Consider the following 12,263-nt stretch of genomic DNA (forward strand, 5'->3'; position numbering starts at 1 on the left):
CCATTTTGCTCAAATCTAAGATGTCATGTTTTCCCCACTTACCTTTCTACTAGTACTTAAGCAGCAGTTTTGTGTGTTGGCTTGAACATCTGTCTGTGCCTTTGCCATGACAGTTAAAGAGTCTACTTAACCCTTCAAATCAGCTGAAATACTGAACTTTGACAGATTCTGTGGGGTCCTTATTTGGTGTCCAGCGTGTGCCAGCTGAAATGGTAGATCAGAGATGGTATTCATATTCAAAATGTAATTAAACTGTATATTTAAAAGGTTACAACTTTCCAGATTTACAGTGTGTAACAATTTCATACTTTTCTGAGTGTTTATTGACTGTCATGAACATACTTGATCTTCCCTTACTAATTATTGAAGTCTCTTACTCTACTTTGCGATCAAGATAAATGATGAGAACTTAGAAGCTTAGAAGTTCTGACTCTAGAACTATGCTACCTTCAACAGGGTTCTTTCACAGGGGCAAAAGAGTGACTTTACAGCACCATCATGACTACAGAATGTTTTCCTGCTTCCGACAGTCATGTCATGTTGAAGTGAGAGGAAGCTGAGATAATGTTTTCAATTGCACATTCTGTAATAGCAAAACCTTTTTACTATTACAGTAGTAATTCACTAGGTAAACTGTTAAATTTTATTGAAAAATGTAATATTAAAACTGATGCAGTGCAAAAGATATCTAATGTGTAAAATTCCTTATCTGTTACAAGTATTTAAAGTATAGGTCACTATTTCTGTATATGCTGTTTCGCTATGAAGAGTGCCAGCAGAGGGAGCACACATGGGCTACCAGTTTAGTACCTAGGCCTTACACAAGATGCTGTTACTGGTAGTAAGGAAGGGTGACACAAACTTCAAATTGGCTTTTTTTTTCCCCCAGATGAAATTAATTCTGTTAAGTGGGCATAGTCAAATGTGTAGGTCAAGGACTGTATTTTCCAAAAGCTTAAGAAAGCATTGTTAGTAAGGAAGTCCACATTTAAAACCCTATTTAAATGTATATATTGAATGGTATGGTATTCTAATACCTGTAAGCTGTAGCAGTTTAAAATTACGATTCTTAGACTCACAATCTGTACACGTACTCTTATATCTTCTATGGTACTAGTACAGCAGCAAAGGATGGGTACAGGCATGAAATTTGGTAAAGTCATTTTCAAATTTTTAATTTTAGGGCAGCAGCAATGACTCTAAGAACAGTGTTGTTATCGCTGCAAGCATTGTTGGCAGCTGCAGAACCAGATGATCCACAAGATGCAGTAGTGGCAAACCAGGTAAGATACTCGGTTGACTGTGAGTTTGTAACACTTCTGTAACCTTTGTTAACTCAGATTAGGTGCCAAACCTTGGGGGAGATAAAGATTTTTAAAGAATTTATGGGAAAATTGCCTTATAGTAAGTGTGAGTTACGGTGTTTTGTGCTCTTTACTCTTTGGATTCCAGAGTAAGTAGCAGTTATTTTACATTGTCAGGAGTTTTATTTTGTTAGTTTTATTCCTTATTTAGCTTGTCAGAAGTGCCAGGAGATAGCAGCATGGTAAAATGAATTCCAGCATAACTTGCCTTTTAAAATCTTAGGCTTCTAGTATAAGAAAAGCAATGTTGTATTGGTTTAAAATACTTTTTAACTTGATGGTGTTCATTGGATTTGGCTTGGTATGTAGCTCATCTTCCAGATTAATATTAAACAAATCCAATGCTCAGCAATATTCATATCAAAATTTAATGAATAGTGACTTATTGTTATATTTAATCCTGAAGAGCAGTTTATCTGAATGAAGCATTCTATGTATTTTACCTTTGCAAGTACTTGCGATAACTGTTTTAGTCACTGGTTGAATTGGGATCAGTAATCAACAGGGTTTGTTACTTTTCAGACAGTAGCAAGAACTTATAAAAAGTCCTAACAATAAAACGTCAGTTGGATCTTATGCCATACCAGGACTGACATGGTTCTATTTAAAGTGTTGATGAAAGATAGGAACAGTCATTCCATAACTTAATAGTCTGACAATTTTCAACAAAGTCCCAAGTACGTGCATGTTGTTTTCCTTTTTACTCTGGGGAGAGAGAGAGAAGGCATGGCTTCCCCACTGACTGGTAGAAGAGTGTGTTTCAGTAACAAAAGAACAAAGCAGGTAGAAGTTTCTTCCAGCATCAGTCTGATCTATATCTCCTGTAAGTCAGGACCCTCCAGGATAGGGTGAGAAAGTGTGCACTCCTTCCCTTTAAAAATCTGTGTAGGATGATAGATCAGGAGTTTATCAAACCTGTCAGGGAGGCACAGAGATCAGAGGTAGCCCACTGCATCACTGTGGGGGAGAGCTGTTTGCTACTGCTATACTCAGTACTAAGTACAGAAGGCTTGCTTGTGGGATTCTGCAGTACTGTAAGGCTGATCGAACAAATGTCCCTGAACACTTTTGTCAGACTGAATTCGTCTATGCAGGGAGAATTGTTGCAAAGGCTAGCAAGGACACCAGGCGTGTCCCTGCACTGCTTTTTCTTGCCAGATGCATGCCCTTGCTGTCACACTCTCTCCTTATTAAACAAAACCACTTTTTCCTTTTTTACAAAGAACAAGAATAGCGTTTCCCATTCTGGCCCTGATGGCAGAATTTTATGTGGGAATCATAACAGTCTTGTAGAAGCACTTGAGCTGGAAAGAGTTTTTTCTCATGCAAAAAAACTTCATTAAACTTCCTAGATTCCGAAGAGCAATTTTCCAGGCTGCCTCTCAGGTGCTTATGGGGATGCGTTCAGTGGGACTGGGGCATGGCTGATGCAGGCAGGGGATTCAGTTTCTCCTGTTCCCTGCAAATACCGGCATGAAAACTATACTGGAGTTTGGCCTTCAGTTAAAAGCAAGTGTATGTGAGTAGAAAGTGATTATAACATCTTCGAGAGATGTGGTGGTAAACACCCAGTTCCTTCATGTGTTTTATTTGGTGGTGGGGTCTTTTTTAGTTTGTTTGGTTGTTTTTTTTCCAAAACAAAAAATCACAAGGAATTAGTTATCCTCCACACTAATTTTTCATTATGTTAATTTACTAAACTATGTGTTAGACTACTAAGGTGTCCAGGTAAATGGCAGTGTCCTACAAGCTCTTGAGCTGAATCCCAGGGAGAACACAGGGAGAAATCCTGTTTGAATAATGGCAGTATTTTCAGACACCAGCTGTCTGGTGTCAAAACTACTTCAAGTAGTTGCTGTTTTTTTTAAGTACAGCAACATTAACTGCCTCAGATTCCTAATATAGAGACATCAGTAAGAGGTGCCTTTAGGCTTTTCTCAATTCAGTGAGAAGCTAGATTATTTACAGATACCTAAGTAAAGGAATTTTATTTATAGAACACTGAAAGCTAGTTCTGAATAAAATGCAGTTATGACTAATCCTTTGCACTTCAGCTAGTGGCTTTCTAGGCTTGGCAGTGTTCTCAAAAATATATTAAAAAAAAAAGAATTGGGGAAAGATCTCTTAAGAGCGTAAGAATATAGTACTTCAGGATGCTGCTGATGCTTAACTTAATCTTTCCTCTTTTCTAGTCATTACAACCAAAGAAATTTATTACAGACCACTGTATTTATAATGCAGTGAGCAGTGAGTTATTTCCAACAACAGATTGTCTCCCATGTCTGTTTTAATGCCATTAATAATCAGATAGTAAATATACAAATTACTTAATGTGGAGCAGAATTAGTGGGAGGTGTACCAAGCACACAATGCAGTGTAGTTGGTGTGTGTTGCTGTAGGGTAGGTAAAACTAAATGTACAGCAGTAAAAAGTACAGTATTCGCTTTGATAGTGCTTTATAGAATTAATGGTTGTTTTCATGTATGAATAAAATGCTTAGAATTATAATCAGCCATGTTCCTGTCCTTAAAATGCATCTAAATATTTGAATAATGTCTTTCCCAATATCTTGTCTTATTATTTAATGCTAAAATTTATTATATATCTAAAGATGGGAATACCTACTTTTTAAAAAGTGTAATGATTAAGGGAAAGAGTCTTTTTTTAAATACAAAAAACTTAAACTTGATATTGCATACAAAAGTTGCTAAAATAGGAAACTCACCTTGCTTTTCGAGTACAATTTATGACAGATGACCCACTTTCTAGGCTTTTGAGTTCTTGGTGGAAGCTGAAAAGTCTGTGATAAGGTCCATTCTGTTGTTTGTTAGAAAACTTGTTAGTGATGAGATTGTTGCAAAATAATATTTACATACCCTGCATGATGATTTTTTTTTTTCCTGGTAAATAATAGCTTGCATGAAAAGAGTTGCAGCTTCCTAGCTTTTTGCACATGCTCACCTATTTTTTTCAGCCCTTCTTTGTCACATACGCTTTCAATATCCTTATTCTCAGGAGGAAGCCTAGTAGTAAAATGTCAGCCCTGACTGAAAAACTGCAGACCTACTTGCAGTGTATAAAACTAGGCATATTTTTAAGTGATTAGAGAAATACATTAGAGTAGTATGCAGTATGTACATTCAGGAGATGTTAACATAGGGATTATTTGTGCTCTGCCACACTGAATATAAATTTTCAGTAGCTGTGCTAAATACAGCTGCTTTACTTTTGGTCACTGCAATTGAGAGCAGTACCTGATTGTACACGTAAAATACCTATAGTGTGTTATTTAACCTAAGACAAACCCATTAGATCAAACGCTTGCATATGTGTAATCCTCACCTCCAAATTTCATTTCAAAAATAGCTGTATGATCAGTGTGAAACATTGTTGAAGATGATGTAGAAAGAATGATGGATTGGAATCTGCCATATCATCTTGCTTTTTGGTTGGATTGCTGAGTTGATTTAACTTTCCTCTTATCCCTCCTCTCTTTTGTGTAGTACAAACAAAATCCAGAAATGTTTAAACAGACAGCTCGACTTTGGGCACATGTGTATGCTGGAGCACCAGTTTCTAGTCCAGAATACACCAAAAAAATAGAAAACCTTTGTGCTATGGGCTTTGATAGGGTAAGTATATATAACTTAAATATTTTTCAGTAGGGGTGGGTCAAGTATATGTGTATAAATACTGGGAGTCATTAGTATACTAAAGTAGACTTGCTGCTGCCATCACATTTTGTAGGTCTAATCATTCTGTTTTGCTAATTATTTTTAAGAATCGGAGTTTTAAAATACTATGTTATTAGTAAATCTTGTGAGCTACCCCTGCCTTTTTTGAAACAATTTTTCTATGAATTGTTAGTTAGGATTTAACAAATAGTAATCTAACGCGTTCGGATTAATCTGTGAACTTTTCATTCCACTTCTCAGAGCTGCAGGTTCACACACTGAAAATATTACTGCTTTTGTTTTCTCATTGCAGAATGCAGTAATAGTGGCCTTGTCTTCAAAATCATGGGATGTAGAGACTGCAACAGAATTACTCCTGAGTAACTGAGCCATGTAGAGAGAGCTGCTTCAGTAGTCCAGCTTGCCCCTTCTGGAGGAGCATCACCATCTGTTATTTTTAGGATTCTATATAGATTCTCTTTTAAAACTGGCACTCTTGCCTGATGATGCTATCTAGGCACTATTGGAGACTGAAAAAACCGCTCTGTAAATAAAGCTAATTAAACGTCTGTGTAAATTTAAAAAGGGGAAATACTTTAATTTTTTTTCTTACTAAATATTGTAAAAATTCTTTGAGCTCAGCTAAAATAATGGGGGAAAACCATGCCTACTTTAGTGTTTAGCAGTGTGACGAAGACTAGCAGGAACTTGCTTCAGGACTTTGATTTAGTAATTCAGAAAGCAACATTTTTGAGTGTTAGTCATCAAAATTGTTGGTGCCACTCATCACAGCTATATTACTGTTTTTAACATGGATCCTATGTGCCTGTGGATTGACCTATATTTGCATGCTTGTACTTAATAGACATATTAGGTAGGGTCGCTGAAGAGAGCACCATTGAAATACTTGAGTGTTCTTCTAACTTTTTCCCTGAAAGACTTTCAAGACTTACCCAAAGTTCCAAATGGTGACCTATTCAGAACCAGTTTCTTTCTAGCTTATTAATTGAGAAACCTGATTCTCCTCTCCCTTACATCATACAGCTGAAAATCCTCACTAGATTATGTTTCATCATCTGTGGGTATTATGTGTGCCGTTTACAGTAATCTAGGCTGCCCTTTAAAAAATATATTTTGAATTATCAGTAATGATTTTCATCCATCATGTTTTCTACACAATCTCTTAAGGAGTATGCCTCAATATAGCACAAAAAGATGGAGCTGGTTTTCTTTCCCTTTTTTTGTCTTAAATAGATGTAAAATGTTCTTCAGTACATTCTGGATAATACTATTTCACTGGGTTTGAAGGAGGAAAAGGCTGATTCTCTAGCGTACTGAGAATTAAAAAAAATTTTCTTTGAGTACTTGATATCATGCAATCAGCTGTTTTTTGCAGCGGTTTTCTAGCTTTATTTTGGGCTTCAATTTAAGGATTGCTTACCAGGTACTTTAAAATTAATCCTTGCTTGCATTTTTCTCTAGTTGACACATGGAGGCTGTGTTGGTATTTTTACTGTACATACTTCAAATGCACATAGAAGTAGAAGTGTGTTCTCAATTTAGCTTTCTTTTGGATTGATGTTACTGATAAATGAGAACTGAAATCTTATCTTGGCTTGTACATACAGTCAGTCTTTTTATTCGCATTAAAATGACATTTCATCCTGAGTGCAAAAGCTTGAAAATTATTAGTTTTGCAACTTCAAACACTAGTACATCTATTTAAAGAGAGCTGTAATGTCTTTGTGAATATGATGCTAACTTTTGAGAATATATCTGACAAGGAAGTCCAGAGAAATCCTGAGACTAGAGAGTGGGGATTGTGGATAATGGAGTACTGTATAAGTCATCTTTTCCATGACTGTTTTTTCTCCTAAACTGTGGATTAATGGGGTGGGGAAATAATGTCTGTTTGGGGTTTTTCTGGAGCTATGAAGTACAAGTTGAAATAGTCTCACACTTCATAGACAGTATATTTATAAATCATACTAGAGGAAATCAGGAACATTATTGTATCTGTTAAGTACCTGGAGCATAGTGCTAGGGGAACAGAACCAGAAAATAGAGCTATAGAGACCTAGCTAGTTCAGGGGTGTTCCCTGTACTGCTCTGTCTGATGTGTCCAAACCTAAAATATTTCGGGGCACAGACAGTAAATATTTCGAACTCATATCAGTGCAATACTAAATGTATTTGCTTAGTCTTTATACTTACTGCTTTTTAAGGTGTAGTCAGTGATCAGTTTTCTTGGGTTTTCTTGAGTTAGTGTAAATCATTTGCAATGATGCCAAAGGAAATTAGTTGTTTTGTCTTTCCTTATATTTATTTATTTTTTTTAACAAGAAGCTGCTACTGTTCATCTGGTTTGCTAGGTGAAAACCAGGGACGGTAGGAAACTGGCAAAATGCCATTTGTGTTAATCTCAAGTTGCTGTCTTTTCTGTTGTACAGGCTAAGAACTTCTTGATTGCATCAACACTTGTTTGTTTTTTTTTTTAAACCCTGGTGGTAATTATAAATTGCTGACTACTTTCCCTTGTTCTTCGCTGCTATTTATCAAAAGAAAGAACTTGGAAATCATTGTTGGGGACATAAACTTCTCAGTTACAGGCTTCTGAATGTGTCTTTCGATAAGATTAGTCTCCTAAGTTTCAAACAGTATGTAAAGAGAGAAAGGAAGCCAGGGAAAGGGGGAGGGGGAGAAAAGAGGAAATGGTTCTTAGGTGAGCATGGTCACCTCTGAAACAATGCTCTGTTAAGTTATACTTCTCTCATGAGATTACCTCATTTTCTTCTCTACTGCAAAACATTCGTCTTCCCCTTTCCCCTTATGTGTAGATGTTGGATACCGGGTTTTGCCCTCCATCCATGTGCTTGGTAGCAAAGATACCTTGATGCTAGCTCAGGTGCTGCAGGAGGGAAGCTTCTCAAGAAGTGAGCTGGGAAGGAAACATGACCCAGCATTAAGGAGACATCTGTGGTCTGAAGTCCCTCTGAATTTTGACATGGGAGTCCTTTATAAGGAATGTTTTTGTATTCTTGGTAATTATCGGAGTGGAATATAGGGATAATGTTGTACGAGGTTAGTTTAACTGCAGCTGGGGCTGAGCCCTAGGAATTTTGCTGTTAGTGTTCAGTGTATCATTGTGAGTTTGTACATACAAAATGGTAGTTCTGTTTTCTGTATGACTGAACATTGCTATATTCAGGGCCCTGTGCATTCACAGACGTGGAGTTGCCATGTAGTCCACTCCAGCTGCAGACTCAGGCTGCACATTTACCACTTTCTTACAACAAGAACATAAAACATGGGTACAGTTGCTTTCAAGTACAAATAAATCCTGCATTGTCTTTCTCTATCATGTAAGAAGACGGCTTGAAACAGTAATTTTGAAGTCTAAATGACCCCGTTTTTCTAAACAAGGTATTGGTAATGATGCTTACTCATTGCCAGAGCATCAATTGGATTTCACTGCTGAACATTTTGGCATGCATCCAGCAGAGTGGTTTATCCCTTGTTTGTTTTGTTGGTGAGGAACAAGAAACTCCTATCTCGTCCAGTTCCTCAAAGAGTAAAGTACCGCTTTCTTAAAGGTAGAGAAATGCCCTTTCCTGTTGCCAAAAGCCTCCATTTTCCTGTGAGTCCCAAAAGCCCTGACTGTATCTCATCCCCACTTGCCAAGCTCACAGCTTCTTCCCGTTGCTTCTGCGAACAAGCTCTGTTCTCAGTATGACAAACTGGTACATTTTGGAGACAAAAACTTAGGAACATATCCTTCTGGAAAGATGCGGCACTTAGTGCTATTCATTCTGCATATTACAAATTTTTTTTTTTTAAAAAACTTGCCACAGAGTACATGGGGCCTTGACTATAATTGGTTAGGTAGTATTTATCCGAGCAATTAGGTACTAATGGTGTAGGAATATGTCTTGGGGGTTTTTTTAATTATCAATATATTTAAGTGTTTTCCAAGTAAATTAGTATTGGAACACTGACATAAGGAATATAGGATTTTTTTTTGTTCTTGTCTGAAAGGAGGAATTAAATAGCCAGAAAGAAGCTTACCTTGTAGAGCTAAATCGGCATTATTTGGTGTGGGTAACAGAAACATTTAAACTATGCAAATTTAAGCTTAACAGCTGTGAATCAGACTAGGCACTTCAGAGCATGTGGATTGCTTATTTAATTGGGGAAGGGAGAAGGGCGGGAATCAAAACACAGTTTCAAGCAAGAGTCCTTGTTTACTGCATTGGTCGTATAAAGTGTTCCGTTTTCAGCGCAAGGGGAAACCTAACTGTGTGCATGTCCCTTGTTTCCTTCCTAACTACCAACAAAAGCTAGCTTAGACTTGGAGGCTTGCCCAAAGGGGGAAATGTTAATTAACTTAGCAGTGAAAGTTAGTTTTACTTAACGTCTGCTGATGAGCAGATGCTAGGAGAAGATGAGGTGTCCTCTCCTGCTATGTTTTGCTGATAGAGTTGATGAGAAGCATCTTGATGAGTGTGGCCACTTACTTGTGATCAGGTGTTTGGTTTTGTATGGTTATGATGAGCAATTGGCTCAACAACAGATAGTGAAAGTGCATTTCATCATACCGCATGTTGCATCGCAGAACTAAAGCAAGAAAGTAAAGATGCTCATTGAGTGCCTAAAGCTTTTTCTGGGAAGACCATATAGACGTTTTCACTTTTACCATCCTCATTTTCCAGGCACAGCTTTCTCCTATGGCTAGGCAAAGGGGCAGTCACTTCTTTCTTGATTTACTGATGAGTTTGGAATAGATCAGAAAACTATGTGGCTTGCTCTTCCCGTTTGTGGTGTTGGTGTCATCAGTTGATTCATCATTAGACTCACAAGACCGACTGTCAACGCATTTTGCTTCTTGCTTGGTTACTCCAGCTGCAGTGCTCTGTAGGTAGCAACTTGACTTCAGATTTGTTCTCGCTGGACAAACTCTTGCAAATAATTTGCACTGTGATGTTCCTTCTCTGCTGTTACCTGCTTTGTAGGCATCAAAATAGCTAGCTGATCGCTTATGGTGCTGAGCCATTCATCGATGATGTAAGTTAAAATAACTGACTCAACAGACGAGGAAATGTACTGTGAAAATGCTGTACTTGTCCGTTTTACGATTTGCGACAACTGCTGGTGCTCTCTTGTGGTGTCTGAAGGAGGCTACCATCATATGAATGCTGATGTCAACTGTTGAGGAACCCTGCTTTTCACTTACCTTTTCCATCCTAAATTCTGACTTTTCTAATTAAAAAAAAAAAATTTGCCAATAAAAAATATTGCAGGAGGTTGGTTCCTGAGCATCAGACTTCCTGTACAGGAGGAGCGGGTGGGCTGGAATGCAGCATCAGTGTTTTTTGTCTTGAAAATAAAAGCTACACAAACACTTTTGTACACAAATGATTTTTTAATAAACACACATTTTAAAAGATGTTGATTTTTCACTGGGAATGCTTAACAATAAATGCATGTTTCCCTGAAAACAGTTTTCATTTTGTTTCTGGTAATTCAAATTGTTCTGAGATTACAGGGTATACTGCCTCCATGTCAGTAACAAGAGAGAAAGGGATGATCGATTTCATGATGCACATTAAAAATTTTTGAATAAGAAAATTGTGTAAATACAAGCTGTATAATGAAAGTGTGTGTTACTTCAACTAGGACTGCCTCATGTGATAGCCTAAGAAATATATGTACATATGCAACACCTCGTGTCTCTGTTCAAAGGCTGTGTCTGAAGAAGCAAAGTTGTTAACTCACAGAGGAAAAAGTTTTCTTTGGGTTTTGTATAAGCTACAGTCGGTTCTTACATGGGGAGGTGACAGCCTCTTGGGTAATAACACTGCCCTGTTTCTCAGCTCTAGAAAGAGTCTGGTAGAGAGGATGATTGTGGATTTGTTTGCCACCGGTGTATACCAGTCCTCACTTTCTTGGCATGACTCGGTCAACAGTTGTTGGAGTAAAGCAGTTTGAAAGACAGTGTCTGCCCAGCTGAAGCTGTGAGCAGGGAACTGAGCTGCGAAGCTGGTTGCAATGCTCTGTTTCAGATCTATGTCACATCTTCAGGTGTGTTTGTCTGTGGGTGGGGTGGGTTTTGCAGGTTTCTGGGCAGGCTCTACCAGGTGTGATAGTGCTGCGCAGTTTTATGGTGTTAAAACAGCGGTGTAAGGGGTTGGGTTTTTTGTTTAAATTTACTGTCACCATGAGCCATGTTCTATTGTGGTACCTCATTCATTAGGAGGGGAGAGGGAGCACTCCCCAGCCCCTCTGCTGCAGGTGAGGGCTTCTTCTCTTAGCCGGCTCATTAATTTAGAAAAATTTTAAAAATCCAGTCCATATTCCCCTTGCTCTTGTGGTTAGAGATTATGATGACATAAGTAACTGAGAGCTGCTTTATACTGAAATACTTGCAAAGTTGTCCTAAAGCCTTGTAATTTCTTCCAGCACCCTAAAACTGGAAACAAGTTCACAGCTGAAATGGTCTAATAGTGCTGACTAGCTCGACGACTCCTGTACTTAATTTTCTGTTTTGATAGCTGTAATACTGACACGTTTAGCTCTCAGGCAGGTAACTCTGATACTGCCAATACAGCAAATCCAGGATTTTAAATTGTTTTAAGGTCAAGTCTGGGTCTGGATCTGGAGCCATCCGTGTCTGGTATAATGTCAAATAAATTACATTGCTTCACTTAGTGGCTGCTTTGTGTTGAAATACGTAGTCTTTAGGTGGGTTTGTGACAGCCTGGTGTAAAATAGAGGGTAATCATCTGGGATGGTGAGGAAAAAATGAGTCTGGTGTTGCTGGGGGGAGGGTGGGAGAGAAGCTGTTTTGTGGTGGTGTTATCTGAGCCACCAGACCCTTTAGCAACCTTGCGTACAGAGTCCTTGGCATACAGCTGCCTTGGCTTACAGGTGTGGTGCAGGGCATGGGCTAATGCCCCCCTGCTCTTACAGCATGTGGGAAAAGGGACCATGCACAGTGAGCGCCTTGCTTTCCCTGCCCCGGTCTCTTCCTTTCCTCCATCTTTCCCAAAACAACTCTTAATCACAGCTAGCAGTTTAAGAACATGGTAGGTGGCGAGTAGTCAAGGCTCCTGCTGATCCTGCTGGAGAGGTTTGGGAAGTTCCCTGCAGCTGAGCCGTGTTACTGGGTTGTGGGAGCAGTCCTTGCTTGTTTCAGGGCAAAGACTGCTGTCCTCATTTTAAACATCTA

The 12,263-nt window shown here is 38.4% G+C and overlaps 1 protein-coding gene across 4 annotated transcripts in view; it reads left to right on the plus strand.

The window, feature by feature from the left end:
- The window catches only part of UBE2K (ubiquitin conjugating enzyme E2 K), a 40,667-nt gene extending 33,722 nt beyond the window's left edge, over positions 1-6,945 (plus strand). For 2 of the 4 annotated variants that reach the window (XM_059817894.1, XM_059817896.1), the window contains 3 exons: positions 1,184-1,283; positions 4,868-4,996; positions 5,352-6,945. In XM_059817894.1, the coding sequence (XP_059673877.1) occupies positions 1,184-1,283; positions 4,868-4,996; positions 5,352-5,426 (304 nt within the window). In that variant the 3' untranslated portion in view covers positions 5,427-6,945. The remainder of the gene's footprint in view (positions 1-1,183; positions 1,284-4,867; positions 4,997-5,351) is intronic. The other 2 variants (XM_059817895.1, XM_059817897.1) reach the window with 2 other exon arrangements.
- The last annotated feature ends 5,318 nt before the right edge of the window (positions 6,946-12,263 follow it).

The sequence above is a fragment of the Gavia stellata genome, chromosome 5, assembly GCF_030936135.1.
Source record: "Gavia stellata isolate bGavSte3 chromosome 5, bGavSte3.hap2, whole genome shotgun sequence".
NCBI lineage: Eukaryota > Metazoa > Chordata > Aves > Gaviiformes > Gaviidae > Gavia > Gavia stellata.